Genomic DNA, 25,278 nt, shown 5'->3' with positions numbered 1-25,278 from the left:
TCCTCCTCCTCCTCCTCCTCTCTTCTTCTTCTTCTTCTTCTTCTTCTTCTTCTTCTTCTTCTTCTTCTTCTGTTGCTACTTTAACCTTTGGAATAAATTCCAGAGGGTCTTGAATGGATGGGAGTAAATGAGCTTCTGACGGTTTCCAACCAACAGTCTGACCAGCAAAGCACTGAGCTTATTCTGGGCTGGTGTGGCAAAACTGGGCATCCTCAGCTTGGTGAAAGATCAACACTCTGGACTTGACAACCACTCCCTGTGGCCACACAGGGAGCAAATCTTCCTTTTCCTTTGGAAACCGAAACCCAGCAGTGGCTATTCCAAAAGCAAGTGGCAGATCTCACCCCTTCATGGGCATCCATTCTGTAACTGACCCCACCCCCGTGGCTGCCATTTTGAGGTGGCACCCGCTTCTTCCCCAAAGTTCATGGTGTCCACACTCTTGTCTGCCCATCTATAGTGTTGAAAGAGAAACAAACTTTGCCAGGATTCTGTCAGGGAAACGGTTTTGTTGACACATCCCCTATGAATTCATCACAATCGCAATTACTAGTCAGTTCCAGATAGCTTTGAAATTCTGTTTGTTCATCCTCATAAATTAATGCCTCCTCCTCCTCATCCTACTCCTCAGCTGTTTGCCCACTTCTTCTTCTTCTGTTGCTACTTTAACCTTTGGAATAAATTCCAGAGGGTCTTGAATGGATGGGAGTAAATGAGCTTCTGACGGTTTCCAACCAACAGTCTGACCAGCAAAGCACTGAGCTTATTCTGGGCTGGTGTGGCAAAACTGGGCATCCTCAGCTTGGTGAAAGATCAACACTCTGGACTTGACAACCACTCCCTGTGGCCACACAGGGAGCAAATCTTCCTTTTCCTTTGGAAACCGAAACCCAGCAGTGGCTATTCCAAAAGCAAGTGGCAGATCTCACCCCTTCATGGGCATCCATTCTGTAACTGACCCCACCCCCGTGGCTGCCATTTTGAGGTGGCACCCGCTTCTTCCCCAAAGTTCATGGTGTCCACACTCTTGTCTGCCCATCTATAGTGTTGAAAGAGAAACAAACTTTGCCAGGATTCTGTCAGGGAAACGGTTTTGTTGACACATCCCCTATGAATTCATCACAATCGCAATTACTAGTCAGTTCCAGATAGCTTTGAAATTCTGTTTGTTCATCCTCATAAATTAATGCCAATGTTTTTAGAAGGAACACATCAGATGTTTGCCCACATTAGACCTGCCGTTAAGGTATTAATTGCTTGACACTCACGCTCCACCTTTGAAAGCGCTGCACATACCATGCCAGATCTTTTAGAAGATAGGCAATACATTAAGGTCGGTCGGAGCCAGACAGTCAAAGGTGAGCATTTTTACATCCCATTCATTTATAATGGAGGGGGAGCAACTTAACTGCTTTGCTCTCTACCTGAACTCAATGAGATGAAGAAGAGGAGAGAGAGAAGAGGCTGGATTTATACCCTGTGCCCCTCACTACCTGAATGAGTCTCAGAGTGGCTTACAATCCCTTCCCCTCCCCACAACAGACAGGTGGGGCTGAGAGATCTCTCTCGAGAACTGCCCTTGAGAGAACAGCTCTGATAGAACTTGTGACTGACCCAAGGTCACCCAGCTGGCTGCATGTAGAGGAGTGGGGAATCAAACCCGGTTCTCCCAGATCAGAGTCTGCGCTTCTAACCACTACACCCAGGGGTCATTTCCTGCAGGAGCGCACAGGAGTGGAGCTCCGGCAGTAAAGAGCCCAGGGGGCGGGCACATGCGACACGCCCCACCCCCTGCTTCCAGCAGCCCCAGGCCACGAGGAGCACATGGATCTGCATGTCCCCCCCCCCCGCATAGCTTGCAATCCAAAACAGTCCAGTGGACCCTGAGCAGTGGGTGTTGCCTTCTGACACACTTCCGGTGATACCAGGGAGTGTGGCATATGCAAATGGAGTTATGCTTAGAGCCATCCATTTCAAATCTCTTTTCAAGGGAGAAGTGGGTGTTGGGGAGAGGTTGGATCTTCTGTTCCCTCAACCAGTATTTTAAAGGTTTTTCTAGCTATCAGCCCCCCCCCCCCCAAAAATAAGTGAGGAATTTAAGGCTTCGGACACCGATGACCACAGTTCATTGTAGGTACAGAACAGTGATGCTCACTCAGTGGCTCTGGAGCCGCCCGTGGCTCTCCCAAACACTGCTCCTTTAGAAACTGGAAACATTTCATCATCGCCACGGACCCAAGATAGAGCTCTTGTTTTTAAAATGCAGTACTACTTGCCTGTGACAATTATATCAAAGTTGTGCAGAGGTAAGGATTTGGTGTTTGAGGGCAGATAGTCAGAAGTAGTGGAACTAGGCATGCCACTGCTGAATGCTGAACCCTATAGCAAAATTCCCAGCAATGGGGGAAAGGCAACCCTAGGTACTCAGAGGTACCGTAGTACGAGGTTGGCCTGTACTAGATCTAGGGCGTTTTCGGTGGCGGCTCCTTCCTGGTGGAATGAGCTCCCGGAGGAGATCCGGGCCCTGCGGGACCTAGTGCAGTTCCGCAGGGCCTGCAAGACGGAGCTCTTCCACCAGGCCTTCGGGTAGGAGCTGCCGCCGCCACCACCATCGCTATACCATCTTCGATGTGCCGTCCACCTACCAGATTCCATGGAGCGCTGTGACGCTTTCACCGTTAAGTTGTGGGCCGCAAATATGAGCCGCCGAGCATCTTATATAATGTATAGATCTGTACTGATTTGAAGCACCAGTTTTTATTGTATATGTAAAATTGTTTTTATTGTTTTACTATTTTAAACATTGTTGTTAGCCGCCCTGAGCCACTGGGTAGGGCGGCATAGAAATCGTAAAAATAAATAAATAAATAAATAAATAAATTAAAAGGGCTGTATTATTACACCCCTGGGAGAGCCATTACGCTCTTTACAGAATAACCTACTGGTGGTCCCTGGCCCTAGAGAGATCCGGCTGTCCTCGACCAGGGCGGGGCCTTCTCAGCCCTGGCCCCGACCTGGTGGGACTCTCTGCCAAATAACATCAGGGCCCTGCGGGACCTTATGCAATTCTGCAGGGCCTGCAAGGCAGAGATGTTCCGCCAGGCTTTTGGCTGAGGACATCATGGCTAGCACCCTACCCTACCCGAATCTCCTATCCCTTGTGAGGTATTCCCTCCCTGAGCCCATGAAGCACTCACAGACCAGGAATGGGAGGGAACTACAAAACACAAATTTGCCACTGGTTTTAACTGTGTGTGTGTACATGCAGGGGTCATTTCCTGTGGGAGCGCACAGGAACGGGGCTCCGGCAGTAAGAAGCTCAGGGGGTGGGCACATGCAACAAGCCCCGCCCCCTGCTCCCAGCAGCCCGTAGTCGGGCCACGAGGAGGAAGAAGCAGCCAGGTAAGTTGCAGAGCCCCCCCCCCCGGCCCGCCTTCAGGTACAAGCTCTCCCTCCTCTGTGAGGGCAGATCTGCATGTCCCCCCCCCATAGCTAGCAATCAAAACAGTCCAGTGGCCCCTGAGCGGTGGGTGTTGCCTTCTGACACACTTCTGGTGACGTCAGGGGGTGTGGCATAGGCAAATAAGTTATGCTAATAAGTTATGCTAATGAGCTCCTGCACCTCTTTTTCTACTAAATGACCCCTGTGTATATGTATATGTGTGTGTGTGTCGAATACAGTTTTATGGTTTTAATAGTTTTGAATTTGTCCATTGCCTAGAGCCCCACATTTGTGGGGATTAGGCAATTCATAAACGTAACAAAATAAATAAATAAATTACTGTTTGTGTGCATTTGGGGTGGCACGCATGGTATGCAATAATCATGTGGCTCTTCTGGTTGATGGGAATTGCAAGCATGGCTCCCCATGGATCTGAGAATGAGTACCACTTGAGTAGGGTATCCAGAAGCCGAGACAGTAATTTGCATTCTTCTTCAAAGACATAAGGGTCTTTCCCCCTGGAAGTTAAAAGGCCAATCCACCTCTGGGGACAGGACAGATATACGTGGGTTCCGTCAACTATTGAGGTACACAGACTCCTCAACAGTGGATGGAACCCAAGTACATCCATCCTGTCCCCAGGGGTGGACTGGCCTTTTAACTTCCAGGGGGAAACCACAGACCTAGAGGGCAACTGGTGGCAAGATGGTAAGCACAGCCAAGCTATAGCAATGCTGCCACCTCCTCAGGGGCCACTGGGCTCAGATCATCAGCAATAGTAGCTGGTGTTAGCTCACTCACTGTCTCCAGCTCTGCTGTCAGTTTGGAAAAGGAAGCAGTGGATGAGCTAAATGGTCACTTCCTGGAACTGCTGGGCTGAGTGGCCCCTGCAGCCACAGGGCTCCTCAGCTTGACTTGTTCCGGGGCCATTTTCACTTCCCAGTCTGCTCCTGCCTGTCCCATACCTCCAAAGGAGGGGCTGTCTATGCTGATGCTTCCCACAACTCTGCATCCTCTTCTACAGGACTGGGGACATTTTCACTCTCGTGGACAAAGTCACAGACAGAACAAACTTATAGTCAGAGCCAGAGGGGGGGGGGCAAACAAACTGAGTTTCTCATCAGGTCTAGAAGATTACAAGGCAGGGACATGGCTGCCAGTACTTGGAGTACCTCCTGGTTTTGTGCCGCATGCCTTCGTTCAGAATCCCTTGAAACTTCCAATCCCTTGAAACTTCCAATCCCTTGAAACTTCCAATCCCTTGAAACTTCCAATCCCTTGAAACTTCCAATCCCTTGAAACTTCCAATCCCAACCAAGATTTAACACATTAAGTTCTTTGTTATTCATTTATTCAAACATTTTTTTCCTACATACCACTGTGCAGTCTTCCCGTGTCTGCTGACGGAAACTTCTTGATTATTAGACATGCACTGCTGGGGTCAGGCAAAGAGCTCCAATGAAGGATTTGTTCCAAAACATTCTCCGTATAATGCAGAAGGCGTTCTGTTTAAAAAAAAAACACACACCCCGAGAATAATAAAAAATAAAAAAGAACTTTTAATTGTTTCTCAACTAGGACAAGTTTGGATTCTTTAATTTCATGAGCCCGCATTCAGGGTCTCATGGCATCCTACCGACGAGATCCGCGATCTATATTCTGAACACATGGAGCTATTAAATCACAAGTATCAGATCTATTCAAACACAGCTGATGTCTCATCTATCGAGGTATAAAATGTACAGAGTCCCTTTTTCCTACTAAAAATAAAACAGCAGTGTGTAAAATTCAGAACTAAGGAGAAACCACTTTCCTCTTTGTGAGATTTCATGGATCACTTGTGACAAGGAGAAGCACAGAGCCACAGCTTTGGATTCATAAACCATCAACATATGAAGCTGCCTTGCAATGAATTAAGTGGTCCAGCCAGGTCCCTACCATCTACTCTGAGTGGTGGTGGAGGCAGAGAGAAGTCTTAACCATCATCTGCTTTCTGAGATCTTTCAGCTGGAGATGCTAAAGAGCGTACTGTGTTCTCCTGTACACCAACCATGTTCTTTACCACAGAACTTTGGCTCCTCCCCTAACTGGACATAGAACTGGTGAAATGGGGGGGGATCAGAGGAAGCATGTATTTGGATATAGGGGACTTTGGAATTATGGAGCCAGGACTATAGGGAGGCATTCAATCCCATATTTGTACATGATACTATCCAGATCTCAGGGAACACGTGCATATCACTGCCAAGTAAACTTTTCTATTAAGCAGCGGCTGGACAAACACTTGTCAGGGACGCTCTAGGCTGATCTTGCATTGAGCAGGGGGTTGGAATAGAAGGCCCGTATGGCCCCTTCCAGCTCTGTGATTCTATGGCACTGTATCCCCTACTGGATTGCTCATCCATACATGGACATGAGAAAATAACAAGAGTCCAGGAGCACCTTAAAGACTAACAAAATATGTGGCAGGGTAGGTGCTTTCGTGAGTCATAGCTCACTTCTTCAGATACAGAGTAGGGACTCACAAAAGCTCATACCCTGCCACATCTTTTTGTTAGTCCTTAAGGTGCTACCGGACTCTTGCTCTTTCCTACTGGTACAGACAGACTAACGAAGCTACCCGTCTTGACCTATGAGAAAATAAGTCAATCAGTTATTACAGGCTTGCTAGTTTTGTCCTTGGGGAGCTGCGGTGGCTCAAGTGGTTAAGACGCTGAACTGCAGGCTGTGGAAGGTCGGTAGTTCAGCAGTTCGAGACCCGAGTTGCCGCATGACGGAGTGAGCTCCCGTCTCTAGTTCCAGCTCCTGCCAACCTAGCAGTTCGAAAGCAAGACATTGCAAGTAGATAAATAGGTACCACCTCGGTGGGAAGGTAACAGCATTCTGTGCGCCTTGGTGTTTAGTCATGCCGGCCACATGACCACAGAAACGTCTTCGGACAGCGTTGGCTCTTCGGCTTTGAAACGGAGATGAGCACCGCAACCCTAGAGTCGGACTCGACTGGCTTTCGAGCAAGGGAAACCTTTACTAGTTTTGTCCTTGGAGAAACTGTCCTCAAACAGGAACCTCTTCAGCAAGCTACGAAACCCTTAACTATGCAAAGCTCACAAGCTTTATCGAGGTGGAATAACCCCATCCTCATGTCCCTGGCAGCAGTTGGCAACTCATTAGGGAATGGCAGCACCCTGTATGGCAAAAGCTTGGTACAGTTGGAGTGGGGGGGGAAATTTGCCCTGGGGATGCCATTTTCAGGTGGCATCCCCATGGTAACACTGAGGGTTCTCCAATGTCCTTCTCTAAACACAGACAGCCGTGAGGCTCTCGTGATTAACCTCCTTAATGCAACTTTCCTCCAGTGGCTATCATGGAATTAACTGAAATCAACTCTCGCTCAAAAAGATAATGGTGTAGCTTCGGTTCCACCTTAAAGAAAAACTTCAAAAGAAAAAGGCAACGAAACAAGCCACATCCGCCAATAATGTGTGAGCTCCCAGAGCAAACACCTACTGCTTTATTTATAGTTACACTGAAGACCATCTGTCATAATGGATTATATGGTACATAAATCATCCCATTGAAATGCATTAGTTATTTTACTGGCAACACACCTCATTTGCAAACTATCCATCATATAGGAATCACTAAAAAAAATTATATACTACAGATCCCATTTTATAGCACGTTCCCTGCATAAGGCCAGATAATTTTACCAATTATTTCTGCTGTTCTATATGTAAATAATTTAGTTGATCTTTAATATTTCAGTTCCAATATTTCAGTTGTCGAGCTGTCAAACTTACACATCCCATTATTCTGCTCCCAAGGTCATTATATGTTTGCCAGTAAACAGGGAGAGAGCTATTTGTTCCAATCCAACAATAAATATCAGAAGGAAATTGCATTCTTGAAAATGTAAGATTTTAATATACTTGTCTTCTCAGAATTTGGTTTCAGCCTGTTAAACAAATTCGGCTTTGAACTGAGGTCTTATTTTTTAAAAGATGTTTAACTCCCTGCAAGACAGATGGTCGGGAAAGTCAATTTCACCAGGGTTTAAGGAAGTCAATTTCGATTTCCCACCCACATGATTGACTTGTGACTAAGCTACGTTCTAAAGGTGGGGGCTCACATTTGCTCCATAAATTAAGTGTTAGGGAGAAGAATGCTAGCCTGTTGGTTATGTGTGGGGATGTTTTTTCACTGGAGGATAGTTCCAGATTTGCGGCTGTGCTAGTCTGTCGCAGCAAAATAAAACAGGGGTCCAGTGGCACCTTAAGGACTAACAAAATGTGTTGTGGCATAAGCTTCTGTAGGTCAGAGAACCTTCTTCATGAGATGAACGGTGTTCATTCATTTGCATTAAAGTGTTTCCCACCCTAAGCAGTGTGAAGGTGGTGGAGTCTAGACTCATTTATCACTCGTTGAGAACTAGGCAATGTCATACACGGTGCAATCCTAAGAACACTTTCTGGGAAGTAAGCCCCATTGAACAGACCTAAGTAGGATTCTGTGTAAACCTGCTTAGGATTGCTCTCTTAGACATCTTATACTGTGAGAATTCTACCTAGTGCTTCTCACGCAAGGGGGTCTTTGTTAGTTGGCTGGCCAACCTCCATGTGGTAGAATTCCAAAAACAACATCAGTGACAAAAATGGCGAAGAGTCAATAAAGATAAGTTGCAAAAACGTTTACTGTAGCCATTCTGTAGAAAATTTTCTTCTATTATCGCTCACACACTAACAAATACTGTGCAATGAAAACAATTTGTTTCACAATATCTGCTTTATCTGAGCGTGTAGCAATCCCAGTTATCAATTACTACTTATCAACTCTTGAAGGAAACAATCCCTGTTGACTCGCTAATAACAGAACCCAAGGTCTTCACAATTTGAAGATCTTGTCACGGATGTTGTTTTTGGAATTCCACTTCCTCCCGTGATCTCTCATTTTTGCCTTCAACCTCCAGGTGGTGGCTGGAGACCTCCTGCTATTACAACTGACCTCCAAGTGACAGAGGTCAGTTCGCCTGGAGAAAATAGGCGCTTTGGAAGGTGGACTCTATGGCATTATACCCTCCTCTTCCTAAACCCCGCCCTCCTCAGGCTCCACCCCCCAAATCTCCAGGTGTTTCTCAGCCCAGAGCTGGCAACCCTGCTTTATTAAGCTAAACATTAGAAAGAACTTCCTGACAGTCTCAGTGGAACGGGCTTCCTTGGGAGGTGCTGGGACCTCTTCTTTGGAGGATTTTAGGTGATCGTGAAGGGGAAAGCAGGAAGGGAGGATCCGGTGCTCAGCTCTTGTGGCCCTTTCTTATATGCCCAGGGTAATGCCAATCACCACTCTGAAGTCAGGAAGGAATTTTCCACCAGGCCAGATTTACCCAGGGACCCTTGAGGGTTTTTTGCTTTTCTCTGGGCATAGAAGAAGAGATTGAATTTAGAGACTCCTTCACTCGGAGTCTCAGAGCAGCTTACAAACTCCCCCATTTGCAGCTGCTGGATGACCTTGGGCAAGCCATAGTTCTGTCAGAGCTGTTTTCTCAAGGGCAGTTCTCTCAGAGCTCTCTCAGCCCCACCTACCTCACAGGGTTTCTGTTGCAGGAAGGGGAAGGGAAAGGAGTTTGTAAGCTGCTCTGAGACTCCAAGTGAAGGGCGGGGTATAAATCCAATCTCCTCCTCCTCCTCCTCTTCTTCTTCTTCCCTGGAAATTTTCTTGGGTGTTTTAAGGTGCTACTGGCCTCGAGTCTTGCTCTTCTGCTGGAGACCACCACAGTCACCCCCACCTGATACCGTTTTAATGGAGTCATATCTACTTTGTTGTAAAGCTGCCTCAGCCTCTCTGCAAATGAGGAACGCCAATACACAAAAGAAACCAGATGAACATCCACATACAGAAGGGACTCACCCAGTTCTCCATTTTCAATCACTTCAAAAGCAGTCCACCTGTCATCCCTGTGGGGCGTGATGCTTTTGATCTCTAATACGTCAGTGGTCAATTCTTCGGCCTCCATCATCGGCGATACCTGTTTGGAACATTGTTACAGTTCAATAAAATAGATGTTTGTTTGTTTGTTTTTATGTAGTGAGGTTCACATTTGTGCAGAAGTTTTACGCTCTTAAATGGAGGGAGAGAAGGTTAGGTGTTCTTTTGTAATGGCCATTTGCAAAAATGCCGGACTTGTGCATCCCTTCGTTATTCATCTAATTCACAGCCAAGCCATCATCAGCTATGCAACACAAGACTGGAAAGCACTCAGTTTAGCGAAATAGAGAGGGATACTACTGAATGCGTTGTCCCCCTGAACGTCCTTCCAACTGCAAGTTTTTTAAAGTAGAAAAATAACTGCAACTGCAATGTAAATTGATATGTAAATATGTAGATTGAGCTATAAAATGTGTAAATATTATGTACACCTGTATAAGGAACAGCCATTATTTTTGGCTCTTCTCGCCAACCCATTAGTTGCCATCTAAAATTATAATGAATAAGAAACTTGGGACCATTAACAACCCTTTGACTGCAAGGATTTAATGTTCCATCCATCTCTCCCCCACCCCCCCTTGCCTTCAACACATGGAAGGTGGAATGATTCTGCAACAGGACTTGTCAGTTTCCAGAAATGCTATTAGGACCCCGGATGGAAACTTCAATTGTCAGGAAAGTGAGCCAGAAGCTTTGGAGCATCAAAGCAAAGCTCTTCTTGCCTGACGGAACGCTGGGAGACAGACTTTTAAGTGGCCTTGTCACTGCAAAGTGAAAATAGCACTCAACTGGATATTTGTTAATTTCTGGGGATGCAGGATTAAGGGGAAAAACGCGTTGATATTGTCATGACTCTCACCTTTCAAAAAAGTCTTGCAGTGCAATCCGAAACAGAGTTACTCCAGTCTAAGGCCACTGAAACCAACTTTTGGAGTAACTTTTCTTAGCATTGCACTGATAATCATCTGTTTAATATTTGGACCTGAAAATGCATGCCACTATAAGCAGGGCCATGTGCACAGAGAAGCAAGCTTAGTCCTACCTATGTAAGGAAACTGAGTGTACAACACTGTACAAACTTGTGTAGCTGGACTACCCCAGTCAGACTGTAGCACAGAGTGTGGAGGGATTGGCTTGGCTAAGTTCTTTGTGCTCCTCCCCCCACCACAGGACTAATATTATCATTAAGGGGAGCATGCATGCACTTAACTAGTATCTGTGAGAGAAACCCACCTGAGCCACTGATTGCTTAACTGACCATATACTACAGGTTTCAATGGATTTTTTTTTTTTAATTCTTATTTATTTAATGTAATTTTTTATTTTATTTTTTTATTTCGCTAAAAGTATTGCATTTATGCATCTGTGTTTTATTGCATTTTATAGTATTGCACTTATGCATCTGTGTTTTATTGCATTTTAACCTGTTGTACGCTGCCTTGAGCCTGCCTGTGCAGGAAAGGTGGGATATAAATCGAAATGAATGAATAAATAAAAGGAATCTATTTAGCTAAAAGGAACCACCATATGTCCCATCAAGGAAAAGAGGGGAGGCATTTTAAATTCCCATACAAACCACTTTCATGTCCAGCATATTAATGTACAGTAATTTAGCAAAACCCCTTTTTGTCTATTTCCCCCCCCCCCCCCCGGGGGACCATTCAAGGTTGTGAACCATTTTTTTTAAAGAGAAAGACAACTAAAATTGACAGAAGTCATAATTCAGGACTTTAATACCTATATTTAAATCAAGTGCTTTGTACTATTTAAAGCTCACAGAAGCTTTACAAAAAAATAGATGTGACATACAAACCCTGACTATAACACTGCAGTCTGGTTCCTTTCTTTCCACGTACACCTCAACTAGCAAGTCTCCCGCCTGTGAAACCTATATTCAAAACAAAACCAAAAAAAGGGGGGGGGGGGGGAGAAAAAAGAAGAAAAGCAATTTCCAACAATGAAACATTAAGACTATCTGGTCTCTTCTTTCTTCCTTCCCCCACACGTGCCATTTCACACATGCAAATCACCATTAGTCATCACTTCCCCACATGGGTCCTTCTCCCACATAAAAAACTGTGCACACACATCCTTCTGAGCCCACTGACTTCCACTACAACCCACCACATTGTGGGTTGCCGTCTCCCATACCACTGGGTCCCAGAACAGAGCCGGGTGTGTGTGCCAGCTCATTGACTTGAGCAGAGAATTAGCCCTAGAGCTCAGCCCCAGAGCAAAATTTTTCAAGGCTTGCCTAGCTCTCTTTTGGGGCTTTTTCAAAAAGTGAGGCAGACGGGTATTCTGAGGTGTCTCTCATGTTGTATGTTCAGGGATAAAGCACCCCTGGCCTTGGGGTCAGTCACATGCTCCCAGCCTAACCTACCTCACAGGAGAGGAGAATGAAGCAAGCTGTTTTGCGTCCCTGTTGGGGGCGAAAGGTGGGGGTATAGATGGCGTGTACAAATAAATTCATAAGAAGCTGCTACATTCCTTCACCTGGTAGAACCAGATTGGTAAGACATGGGTTTTTTTCAGGTCAGAGATGAATAATAAGGACCAGCTCACGCAACACGATGGGTGGATGTGGGAATTCTGATGTCTGAGGGTGGTCATAGAGGGAAGCAGGGCTATTTTTGGGCAGGAACGCACAGGAACGGAGTTCCGGCTGGCTTTCAAGTTGGCCACGCCCAGCAGGAACTCATTAGCATAATAGGCCACACCCAACAGCAGAAAGTCATTAGGATTGGCTACATTAGGGGTGTGTGGCCTAACATGCAAAGGAGTTCCCGCTACAAAAGGCCCTGGGTTTTGACAACAAACAAGGTAAGCAGAATAAGAAGCAAAAGGTGGGTGTGGCTGGATGAGCACATTTCTGGTAACATGGGGGTGTGGCCTAATATGCCAATGAGCTGTGCTGTCATGGGTGTGGCCTAATATGTGAATGAGTTTCTGCTGTTGGGTGTGGCCTATTATGCTAATGAGTTCCTGCTGGGCTTTATCTACACAAAGAGCCCTGGAGGGAAGGAAATGTTTCCAGAATGCAAGTGCTATTTAGTAGTCATTTTCTAGCATGGCAGAATGACAGAATGGGGAACTTATGGGAAATATTTTGAGCAACTTTCTGTAGAAAAAGCACTTCATTTTTCCATGTCTTAAAACCACACAGCCGCGCTCTGCTGTAAAGAGCTGCATAATGGAGAAATTAGGACTTTTAGGTCACAGCGGCCTCTGAGAATCAAAACTAATGGAATCATTTGTGAGGGAGAAAAAAAATGTTACAAAGCTACTTTGAAGAAAGCTTCTTAATTATACTGGCAGAGATTCAGGGGGGGGGAGAAGCTTGGTAAAATTTGCTTTTCAGATATTACTGCTGGAGGGAGGGGGAGTTTGGGGGAAAGAACGAAGCTGACATTTGATTTCCACTGAGCATATGTAAACAACTGCACACTGGGGGAAAATCTGTGCCGCAAATTACTGCAGTAAATGAAAAGAGCTGGCAAAGTGTTTGGTGGGCAGAAAAAAAATAAAGATGAAGAATGGTTAAGCCAAGCACCGGCTGGGTTGGAAAACAAGGTCATAGCAGGCAACAGGAGAGGCGGGACGTTTTCCTCTGAGCTGCAAAAGAAGGTTTGGGCTGAACTGGTTTTATTTTTCAACCAGCTTCCTCTTCTTAATCGTTTTAAAAAGCCGCTTTAAAACTCCTGCCTCACCCACCAAGGTAGCTTAATTTCTGCCAGCCATCTTCACTATGAAACAAAAAGCGGTGGTATGAACGTACAGCATCCCTATACTTAAATGCCTTTGCCTCCTAAAAAGTTAACAGAAGATCATCTCATGCAATAAATAGAACTCACAGGCCACAAGGGGTACATGGATTGTTTAGACTGCATCAAACAGCCAGACAAATGGCTCCATCTAGGGGATGCTGTGGATCTCTGCTCTTAAATTTATAATGGACTCAGAAGGAAACCCCCCCCCCCCCCCCCCCCCCAAGACCTGAAAACAAATACCCCTGTGATCATCTTGAGTCAAACTGGGGATCTCCATGCAATGAAACCTCACATAAAAAGAGACCCACAGTTTCAGGAAATCTTAACAGACCACAAGATCACTCTAGCAACTGCAAAAATTTGTCTCAGTCTTTTTAGCCCTTGCATCTAAAAAATAAGACGTGTTTTCTGCTGCTCAAGATTCGTGAGTCAATGAGCTGCTAAGGACAAGGAAATCACAGATCACAGACAAACAGGGTGCCAAATGTTTTCCTCCTTTAAAGCAGCTTCAGACAGTTCAAAGGAGAGCATCCATTCCCCCTTCATCTGCCGAGTACCTTACCTGGGTTCAAATCCCTACCTGCCATGACACTAGTGACCATGGGACAGTCATTCTCTCTCAGCCCAACCTACTTGGAAGGGCAGCTGTGAAGATGAAAACAGGGAGGGAAGATCCATGTACACTTTTCTGAGCCCCATGGGGAGAAAGTGGGATTAAATAGACAGAAGGAGAAGAGATTGGATTTATACCCTGCCCTTCACTACCCGAAGGAGTCTCAGAGCCGCTGACAATCTCCTTTCCCTTCCCTTTCCCACAAGAAACACCCTGTGAGGTAGGTGGGGCTGAGAGAGCTCTCTCAGAACTGCCCGTGAGAAAACAGCTCTGAAAGAACTTATGACAGACCCAAGGTCACTCCAGCAGCTGCATGTGGAGGAGTGGGGAACCAAACCCAGGTCTCCCAGATTAGAGTCTGCACTCCTAACCAGGAAGGGTAAAAGGTAAAGGTTCCCTTGCTCGAAAGCCAGTCGAATCCGACTCTAGGGTTGCGGTGCTCATCTCCGTTTCAAAGCCGAAGAGCCAGCGCTGTCCGAAGACGTTTCCGTGGTCATGTGGCCGGCATGACAAAATGCTGAGGCGCACGGAACGCTGTTACCTTCCCAACCGAAGTGGTACCTATTTATCTACTTGCAATTTCTTGCTTTCGAACTGCTAGGTTGGCAGGAGCTGGAACTAGAGACGGGCGCTCACTCTGTCTTGCGGCACACTCGGGTCTCGAACTGCTGAACTACTGACCTTCCACAGCCTGCAGTTCAGCGTCTTAACCACTTGAGCCACCGCAGCTCCCCCTAACCAGGAAAGCAGAGGACAATTGCCACTTTAGACACGGTGAACCGCAGCATGATGCCCAGCACAACCACGCCACTCTCTTTGCAAGAGAGCTTGTCAAGAAGAAAAAGGGATCAGACCGAGTGCTCTGAAACACATAAATTGATTTTGGAGGGAGGGGTGTCTTGTTTTTGGCACGAGCACTGCCTCCCCCCAAACTGGATCCTGCGAATATTCATGGAAGTTCCTACAATGGTCTCCACTTGACTAGGTTTTGGTAGATTAGAGGGATGATGAAGAGGTCACTGGATCAGACATGAGACTCCCTGAAATAATCTAATGCTCATTCAAAGTTGGAATGGAAGAACTAGGAATGCAAGCGTCTCATTGGCCGAGGCCAACTCTTAACCCTTAACTCCAGCCATACTGTAGCCAGATCTGAACATTTGTCTTCAGAGGACCCACAGGTCATGTGCTAGAAGCTGAAGCACATGGCAGAGAAGGGTCTATTCAAAAAATTTATAAACTGTTTCTCCAGAAACATGGAGACTTCATTCCAACTACCATGTATAAATTCCTGATTAGCTACTGGATCGTATCTAGTTCCGTGGAAACTTCAGTGCCTGTCACTCCATCAGGGTCAGGATCACTATTTCCAAGGCTGAAAGATTTATACCAAGATTCCTGCCTTGAGATCTCTGATCCCACAAGCTACCCAGTTTGGTGTAGTGGTTAAGTGCGTGGACTCTAATCTGGGAGAATCGGGTTTGACTCCCCACTCCTCCACTCGCAGCTGCTGGATGATCTTGGGCAAGCCATAGTTCTGTCAGAGCTGTCCTTGAAAGAGCAGTCCTTGAAAGAGCTCTCTCAGCCCCGCCTGCCTCCCAGGGTGTCTGTTGTGGGGAGGGGAAGGGAAAGGAGTTTGTAAGCCGCTCTGATACTCCAAGTGAAGGGTGGGGTATAAATCCAATCTCTTCTTCTCCCCCCCCCCTTAGGTCTTACATGTTTACATTCCATATTTGCTGGTTATCTATTCTGAGAACTTGTATCTTAGTCTGTGTGAAATTCCTTGCTATAAACTGTTTGACCAAAGAAGATATGAGATTGTAACGGCCATGGGATAGCATTTCATATGAAATAATTCAGAATTATTGGTTACCCACTTGAAGAGCCCCTTGGTGAGGGACACTAAAATTGCATTCACTTCCTAGTTAATTTGCTTGAGGGTTGAACTAAAAGAGACACCGTCCTCAGGTATTCCCTGGGAAAACACCTCTGTTTTGCAACACTGGTTTTGCAACGCCATTCAAGAGTGCCATGAGAGGGTGATTCGGGTCAGGACCATTGCAGTACAGTGGGAGGAGAGGCTCTCACCTTCCGTCTGTGCCATTTTTCTGACCTGAAATGGTGGGGGGGGGAGGCTTGGCAGATATGTTCTCCAGCTACGTTTTGAGTCAGAAAACTGGAGCAGACAGGAGCCTGTTCCCACCATGCCATGGAGGTACTTACCATAATGGGAATCTCCTGGTGCTTTTAAACAGCTTTCCCCAGTGATACAGAATGGAAACGTGTCCCTGGGATGAACCCCCAGGACGGTACCTCATGTAGTTTGGCCCTGAGTTAACTATTCAATGTTGTATGCTGGTGATACACAAACCATCTTCAAGGGTCTTTAATCTTCCCTTCATCATTTAGGCCAGGAAGTCAGGGATGGTGGAAGAAGGTATCATTATTACTTACTGGAGTATCATTCCACTTCGTAATGAAGCTATTCTCGATATCCATTTGTTTCACTTGCTCTTCATGTACCTGTTCATAAAGAAACAGTTTATACAACACCCGAAAACTGGCACCCACATCCCTTTATAACTTCTTGTGCTTTTTTCAAAACAACAACAACAACAACAACAACAGAAGTTGGCTTCATCACTGCAAATTCAAAAAAAAGACCAACAATACTATCCAATTACTGTGGTATGGTGCATGTGGGCAGCAGAATGAGGTGGTAGAGACCTGTGGTGACAGAGTAGACCGTACCACTTCAGACTGCAATCGGGAGGTTCCATTTTTCAATGCTGTCCACCACCAAAAGAGTCCCTACAAGAAAAGCATTAGCTCATCAGGGAGAATATTTCTAGCTCAACTCACTCTTTGCTATGGTTTCAGCTTGAATGGGCAGCGTTATAGTCATCCCTTGCAATGCGTTTTCATTTCTTATTTTTATTTATTTTTTCTATCAAAGGATATTTCAATTAATTCTTCTCTTTGTTATTGTTTCGATTCAGCCTTGTTCACTGTCAGTTCAGTTGCCAGCTGTCAGCTGATTTGATGTGATAAACAGCCTTGGTAGATGCTGAGCTTTTTAGCAATTTGGGGAGGGGGGGTATTCCCTCCCTCCTCCCTCTTTCTTTCTTCTTCCCCTTCTCTTCCCTTTTCGAAAATATTACATAACTTGTACAGCTAACAGCTATAAGCTAGATGACAGAAGTTGCGGGAGGTAAAATACTATTGGTAGTAAACCAGTAGCTGTAAGCATCTTAAGAGTCCCTAGAGTACAAATTTTAGTGAGACTGAGAAAGCGTAGGAGTAGGTGTAGGAGTAGGAGTAGTGAGGTGATAGCTTAATATTCCTAATATACTAGAACGTCTAATATATTAGCTTAAAAGGTGGTGTTAGGTTTGCACATTTATTTTATTTCACTGTGTTATCTAATTTTAAAAACTTATACTTAGGAATTTTTATATTAAGTTACAAATTAGTAACAGTAACATTTTAGAGTATAACTCAGAGCTCCAGTGGTATAATGGAGTACTCACAGTATTATAAGTATAATCAAGTATGTATGGTACTTATAGTAAATCCATTCTTTGTATTATTTATACTATAATTCATTGTGTTATATTGTTTTCATCCTTTATCTTGCGATCATTATTACTTAATATTTAATTTCATTACTATTTTTTCACATTATACACTATACCATATTTAATAATGGAGAAAAATAGAACTCTAGATGATAACTCATTAGAAATAGTTGAACCCAAATCAATGAAATTGAGAATTGATGAAAATTTTTCACCAAAATGAACCTGTTCATTAAAATAACACCTTTGATGCCCTGATTTTGGATGTCCCTGCCCCTGACAACAACAACACCCTTTGGCAAGTAACAGATTGGGTTAATCCAGCTCCTGCACCCTCTAGCCTAAAAGAGTCTGATTTCCTTGTACAAACTCTTGTTAATCAGACCTTTTTGATTGCTCAAACTCTAGACAAAATCTATGAAAAATTAGATGTGCTGCAAGACTCTTTCAAAATTGAACTCAGAAGTGGGACTGTCATATGCTCCCTCTCTGGTAACTGATGAATCTTTTTTTTTTAAAAAAAATCTCATTTCATTTATCACCCCATTAGCTCTAATGCGAATTCCCTGATTTTAAATCCCTTTAATGTGGTCCTTTCTATCTCCTTTTGGAGGATTTTTTTTAAAAAAAACCCGAAAAAGGAATGATAGATGGTCTATTCTGAATCATCTGTATGAACTTCTAGGTCAGTCACTGATTAGAATCAATCTGAACTCTTTTCTAATTATGTCTGACTTCCATACTCACACCAAGTTGTCGTTAACTTTTTATTTGAAGAAAATCCTCTCCATGATATGGGCAAAAAGGAGGAATGTTAAGCTACATATTATTTTTATACAGAGGGTGTTCAAGGACACCCACTAGAGTAAGCAGGGTAATCTTAATCTTTATCATGTAAGGAAATCAATAAACTGTAAATCAAAAACATTGGTTAATTTCATTCCTGGAGTAAATTCCTCAGGCCCTCTAGGAAAGTATTCTTTTGATGAAGAAATCCTTGGGTCAGTAGGAACCTCTCTCAAACTGAATATGATCATATGTTACCCCAGCTTGACACTCCAAATAATCAGCTAACTATTCCCAGTATTAAGACCTTCCAAAGGGATGCTCAGCTGATCAATTTAGAAAATCTGAATCCAATTGGCTCCATGAATTCAACCAGTCCTCCCCTAGTGGATTTCACAATTCAAAATAACTTCATGGAATCTATTAAAATATCCCTGCTATCTGCTCCATCAAATGGCATTCGAGGTGAGCCTTCTCACATTTCTACATCTATTACTGTTGTCAGTTTTTTAGAAGCTCAGGACTAAGAAACAATCTTTGTTTATTCTCACAGACTATAGTTGGATGGGTTGGGAGACAATCTGATCCTACAGTACCCTTTTTTACTGAATAGTTTTGATATTATTTTAGTTCAAGAAACCTGAGCCCTTAAATATATCTCATTAAAAGGTTACTCTTCTTATTCAATAGGTGCCAAGAAAACAGGTCATAAGAGTAGGCCCAGTGGGGGACTAACTACTCTGTTTATTGAAAATACTCGGCAACTCCACAGAATGTTTAACAAGATCTCCTTTTTTGAGATGGGATTAATCAATAACCACTGTAATAACTTGATCAACAGAAAGCCAAAGATGACCAAATTAATTTTGGTGGCCAACATTTGATAAACTTTGCCGTCCAGCTCAGAGTCACCATCATTAATGAGTACCAAAATTTCAATAGCAAAGGAGATTTCACCTATGTCTCAGAAAGAGGTTGCAGTAGTATTGATTGTATTTTGGTTTCCTAATATTACGGACTTGATTTCTACATTTTTCCTTGGCTACCTCTGTGATCGCAATCAGGCCCGTTTGGTTCCCAGAATTAATGTTACAGAATCCAAATCTATCCTCTGGGAGCAATCATGTGAGAAACAACAATCTGAGCTCTAATTTTACTCCCTATAGGACCAGGAAATGGTCCCCAAGTGTGACGCAGCAGATCAGCCTAGTTTTGAAAGAAGACTAGAAAGAACCCCATTACACCTTCACCTTTTACTGCATTTCCAAAAGTATCTCTAAACTGGCCCCATTTAAATGGAGGAAGTTTTCACATTATTAAAAGGACTCCTTAAACTGGAGGGAGGCTCCAACCCTGAGTCAAAAGGAAAAGTGGGGTATAAATATTTTAATTAATAAATAAACGTTGCTCACAGGAGTGGTAGGATAGGGGTAGGATGCACCCCACCATAAAGGCCCTAGTGAGCTCAAACACAGATTATGAATTCACCCTCAAAACTAGTGTTCATGGTGAATGCTTGAGTAAAGGAATGGCTGGTCCATTTCTTTTTTAAGAAACATGAGAACATCTTCTCTAGCGCATTTGCACACACAAGGGAAACTTGCATTGCCATCGGTGCAAGATTTCAAAATCTTTGTCTTCATCCCCAGATGTAGGTGGTTTAGCAGCCTTTGTTTATATCCATTGTCCCTGACTCAGTGTTGATCACACATTGTTGGGTCAACAGCGGGAAGAGCCATCTAGCTGATGGAACCTGTGTAAACCACCCTGTGTGTGAAATGGATGATAGCAGCAGCGCAACAAACATTTGAGTACAAGTAATTATGAGCAGAGATGACCATCGTGGTATTTTCTTAGCGAATGACAAACACAGTCCTCGCATGCCATTAGACAGAAACAATTTGCAGCAAATCTGAAAGCACCGCTTTAGCTTTTTGCCAGTAGATCTCACTCGTGAAGGATGAGAAAATACTTCAGACTGGAAACAAGAGCGCCAACCATCCCAAGGGGCTGCTGAAAGCAGTGCTAACGAGAGACAAAATGTTGCATGATAGATATTTTCATCCACTTTCTAAATCACAGAACTTGAGAGATCTTATTTTTTAAAAATGCCATGTGCTTACGTCAAAGAGATGCACATAGTTTATAATAAGGTCTTCAATTACATTGACTTCTTCACTGGTCTGCCCTTTAGTCTGAAACAGGCACGAGGAAAACGCCATAGCGAGATTGTGAGGATCCATGTGATTGATTTCGGAACACTTTTGTACCCTGTGTAAAAAGCAAATACGTCCATTTAGAAAAACGCTCTCTGAGCAAGTGCAAATGAATTTCCCTTCCCCGCACCCATTGCTCATTAACTTAGGCTTCTCATGCCACCTGCTTTCACACAGTTTGTTCTGCCTATCTTGGTGAGAGCACTGTGAAGAGCTTTCTCAGCAGAAGGGCTGCCTGTGGATTAGGCCGAGGGCCCGTGAGGAGATACTGAGGAAAGCTCTTACTGTATCTCACAAGCTACAATTTAAGCTAAAGAAACCCAGCCACGGGGCTAGATTTGAATCACAGCCATGATGCTAAGGGATGTGGGGGTTACCGCCTCTCTCTTGTGCTATCTCCTGAGGTACCTCCGCCTCCCTAAAGCTGTTACTGAATTCAAAGGGGTAAACAATGGGGTACAATACAGGTGTTTGTCTCTTCCCCACCATGAATCTCCCACCAAAGCCTGCTTTCTGGAGTTTAAATTATATACCTGACCTAAGACTGCACACAATTTGGCACTAAGAGCCTCTCTCGGCCAGCATAATGGACAAGGTTGCCAACTTCCAGGTGGACGCTGGAGATCTGGGATTACAACTGATCTGCAGGCGACAGAGAATCAAGTCTCCTGGAGAAAATGGCCGCTTTGGAAGGTGGACTCTGTGGCATTATACCCCAAGTCTTTCCCCCTCTTCTCCCCTCCGCTCCCAAAGCCTTGTCCTCCTCAGGCTTCACTCCCAAAATTTCCAGGAATTTCCCAACCTGGAGCTGGCAACCCTAATAATGGACCATTTCTGACAAGGACCATGTGATGACGTTCAGGCTAGAATGAAAACTTGTAAGTCTTTAAGGTGCTGCACAATTCTGGGGTATTTCGGATGCCCAGAAGCACACCTTGAGATTTTACTATCATGGCTGTGGGCCATCCTTAGACTTCCCCATGAGCAGCGGCAACAACCCAACCAATTCCCCAAAACAGCTTGAAATATGCAAACTTGCTAGTTTTACATCACACACACACACACAATATGATGTCAAAGCAATGCAATATAATGCAACACGACACAATATGATACAGCTACCTTTGGCGCCGAATTTTAAAAACACACAACCACGCATGCACCCACCTCTGGCAATTCCCTACCGAAAGGCCCCATTGCCTGACAGTCCATCCTTATGCATTTGATCACCAGGTCTAGCAGGAGAGGAGAGGGGTGTGTGGAGCAGGATTCCCCTATCCATACCCCGCCCCACCAGTGAACTCACTAGCAAGGCACTTCCAGCCTTGCCTTCCCATCTGCAATGCAGTGCTAAATAATAAGAGAACTCCCATCTGACAGGGTTGAAAGGATTCCTGGGAGGATATTTAATAAGTACTTTGAGCGTTGTATAGAGCTGCATCAAAGCTGTCTACCTGCTATTAGCAGCCACTGCTAGACCCATCTTGAACATATTCATCTCATTCTCTCCCCACACACCCAGACACACATGTTGCCCCCAAAGCTGTGACCGAGTTAAAAAACGTTTATCGGAACCCTCTCCAATATGCCGCATTATTTCAGTCAATTTTTAGATATGCTGACCTGTAAAGGTGTTCCATTAAAGCTGCCAGCGTTGCCCTATTGACTGGTGGAAGTGTTCGAATAAAAGTGCTGTATTTTCTCACTCGCTCTTTGTCATCCACTGTATCTGATGTGGAAGGGAAAGGATGGGGGGGGAGGAAATTAAATTACCGAGCATTAACAACAATGCAGTCCAAAAAGAAGAAAGAGAAGGATATTGATTTGCCACCTTGGCAGTATCGAAGTCATATAAAATGGCTATTTAACCAATCAGCCTCCACTTCACAGACACAATATAGATGATTTTCTTCTTTCGCCGCAGATGGTTTCTGTGCTAGAAACAACCTTGGGATTTAGGATCTGCGCTGCAACTTCTGAATTCAAGTATCACTTGCCGTGGGGTCTCAGGGTAATGATCCATTAAGCAAGAGCCAGATCTCTCTGTTCACTGGACAGATGCATTTAATGAGCACAACCAATTAAAATTCAAATGGACAAGAGGGACAAAGAGGTGGAATGAGGACACTGAGGCTCTTACTGTTCGAGACAGGTTACCGAGAGGTCAAAGTATTGATTAGACTCCATCTCTTTCCTCCTCAATAACCAATCATTTCAAGATGTGCTCATTGCAGGGTCCATACATGGACCTGCCAGTTTGCCACTGGCAAAGTCACCATTTTAACTTGAACAGCCCCTGCTTCTCTTTGTACCCTGGGCTTCTCTGTTGACTTCAGAGCCAGTGTGGTATAATGGTTACAGTGTCAGACTAGGACTTGGAAGACCCAGGTTCAAATCCCCACGCTGCTATGAAATCCACTGGATGACCTTAGGCCAATTTTGGTTTCGGCCTAACCTACCAGAAAGGTTTCTTGCAAGGATAAAATGGGCAAGGTAGAACCCCAGTGCGCGGCCCTTAACTTGCAGGAAAGGTGAAATGAAAAATTAACTAGAGAGAGACACTCAAAAGGTGCTTTCCATAGCTTTCAACAACCGCTCAGAGAGTTCACATGACCGTTATAAAAAGCCTCCCCCCTCCTTTTCCAAGCTTACCAGAAAGACGGGGCTAGAAAGCTGGAGAGTTCCCTGGAGAGCTCCCTGCCCTAACCCTGAGCCTTGGGGGGAAGAAGAAGAAGAAGAAGAAGAAGAAGAAGAAGAAGAAGAAGAAGAAGAAGAAGAAGAAGAAGAAGAAGAAGAAGAAGAAGAAGAAGAAGAAGAAGAAGAAAGAAGAAGAGAGCTGTCAAGTTGCAACCGATTGACCCCCATCGTGCGGTCTTCAAGGCAAGGAAAGAGCAGAGGTGGTTTGCCATTGCCTTCCTCTGTGCAGCAACATGTGCCTTCCTTGGTGGTCTCTCATCCACGTACTAACCAGGGCTGCTTGGTTTCCAGGCTATGATGAGATTGGGCTAGTCTGGGCTACTATAGACCTTGAAAATACTTGTTCAAATAGAGAGAGGAAAGTCTTGGGTGCATGGAAAGGGAAGAGCGAATTGACACCCTTCCAAGACAGACTCATCATCATTGCAGACAAAGGAAAGATGGGGAAAGTCAGGGGAACACTGAGTCCACGAATAATCTTTCAGGAGGACACACCCTTGACTGTGACACTTGACAATGAGCAAAACACCGATCATAATTACGGGAGGGTTGTGTCCATGGAAAGAAGGACCCCTGTGTTGCAGGCACTCAACACAGACAAAAATAAGCTGAACACACCTTTGCGGTGCCCCCCGGCAAGGTAAGTGAAGGACACCATTTGCCTTACTGAACACATCGCCCCCCTGCAAGGTTTCACTTTCCTCCATAGCAATGAACTGCAGCTAAGAGCCTGAGGAACACAAGCTCACATTCTCTCTGCCCTCAACAAGCACAGTTATTTAAAATCAAAGACAGTCCTAGCTTGTACAGGCCCACCTGAGTCTTTTGTCTCGGCCAAGGACAGAATCTCAGGGTCTGACTTAAAAATAATCATGATCACAAGATGCAGACATCCACAGCTTTGAAGCTACCACGCAATGTGTTACCTAGTGCAGTGATCCAGAATGGATAAAGCTGTTTGGTAAGGAGGGCGTCATCTATTTCAAACAGAAAACATTTCAGCGTCTCCGTGACGTCTTCCAGGCGATTCGTCCCGGCCCTCAGCTTCACGCTCCTTGCATCTTTTTTGAAGCATTCTAGGAGGTCGCTCACGTGTGCGGGATCCCCGCTGTTCAAGTAGATATGCTTACTACTCAAACCTTAAGAAACAGATCACGTTTATTATTATCATCATCATCATCAACAACAACAACAATAACAACAACAACAATAATAATAACCACAACAACAACAATAACAACAACAACAACAATAATAATGACAATAATAATAATAATTTAAAAATATCCAGGCACCTGAGTATAAAATGTTTTGTGCAGGAAAGAAAACCACTACACAGGAGACACGTTGGGGTTGGGGCTGTGGCTCAGTGGATGAGCCTCTGCTTTGAAGGTCCCAGGTTCAATCCCCAGCATCTCCAGTTAAAAGGAGCAGGGTGAACTGAAAGACCTTTCTGCCTGAGATCCCGGAGAGCTGCTGCCTTTCTGAGTAGACAATACTGATCTCGACGAACCAGTGGTCTGGTTCAGTATAAGGCAGCTTCATGGATGTACATGCATACACACATAATGAATCAATAGAGACATGGACACAGCTAGAGGAGCAAACTCTAAAGGACCTACAGCATTGCTAGAGTTTTCCACATTCCGTATCTCTCAAGGAAGCACAGTGTCACCGGAATAGACATTACGCTATTCTGCTACCTATGCGGGACCGGCTTAACCTGTGAGAAACTCTCGTACTGCTGGGGCTAATTTCACACATGTTGGATAATGCACTTTAGCAATTGTTTGCAAGTAGGTTTTCCTGTTTCGCACAGGGAAATCCAACTGCCAAGGATTGCTAAAGCATACTGAAAGGGCATTATCCGAGGCGTGCGAAATTAGCCTAAGGAGAATGCTAATATGATCTAAACAGGCAAGCAGAGGCTATGCACATGTGTCTTTCCCACAGTACATGCTCCCCTTCTCCCACACAGTGGGATGGATCTAACCAGGGGTCATTGCCTGCGGTAGCGCACAGGAGCGGAGCTCCAGCAGTAAGGAGTCCAGGGGGTGGGCACATGCAACAGGCTCCACCCCCTGCTCCCAGTAGCCCTCAGTTGGGCTACTAGCTGTACAAAACAGCAAGAGTCCAGCGGCAGTAGGACTTTAAAGGTAAAGGTAAAGGTTCCCTTGCTCGAAAGCCAGTCAGA

At 44.7% G+C, this 25,278-nt stretch overlaps 1 protein-coding gene across 1 annotated transcript in view; it reads right to left on the bottom strand.

Annotated features, from left to right (window-relative positions):
• ARAP2 (ArfGAP with RhoGAP domain, ankyrin repeat and PH domain 2) overlaps positions 1-25,278 on the bottom strand; it is a 179,161-nt gene that overhangs the window by 28,327 nt on the left and 125,556 nt on the right. Inside the window, exons 20-26 of the mRNA XM_015418194.1 lie at positions 24,011-24,223; positions 22,011-22,116; positions 20,295-20,442; positions 16,262-16,330; positions 11,238-11,312; positions 9,347-9,464; positions 4,819-4,947 (exon numbers count right to left, since the gene is read on the bottom strand). Coding sequence (XP_015273680.1) covers positions 4,819-4,947; positions 9,347-9,464; positions 11,238-11,312; positions 16,262-16,330; positions 20,295-20,442; positions 22,011-22,116; positions 24,011-24,223 — 858 coding nt within the window. The remainder of the gene's footprint in view (positions 1-4,818; positions 4,948-9,346; positions 9,465-11,237; positions 11,313-16,261; positions 16,331-20,294; positions 20,443-22,010; positions 22,117-24,010; positions 24,224-25,278) is intronic.

The sequence above is a fragment of the Gekko japonicus genome, unplaced genomic scaffold (assembly GCF_001447785.1).
Source record: "Gekko japonicus isolate JY-2015 unplaced genomic scaffold, Gekko_japonicus_V1.1 scaffold55, whole genome shotgun sequence".
In the NCBI taxonomy this organism is placed as follows: Eukaryota; Metazoa; Chordata; class Lepidosauria; order Squamata; family Gekkonidae; genus Gekko; species Gekko japonicus.
The sequence above is the reverse complement of the archived record's forward strand: the minus strand, read 5'-3'. Positions and strand labels throughout refer to the sequence as shown.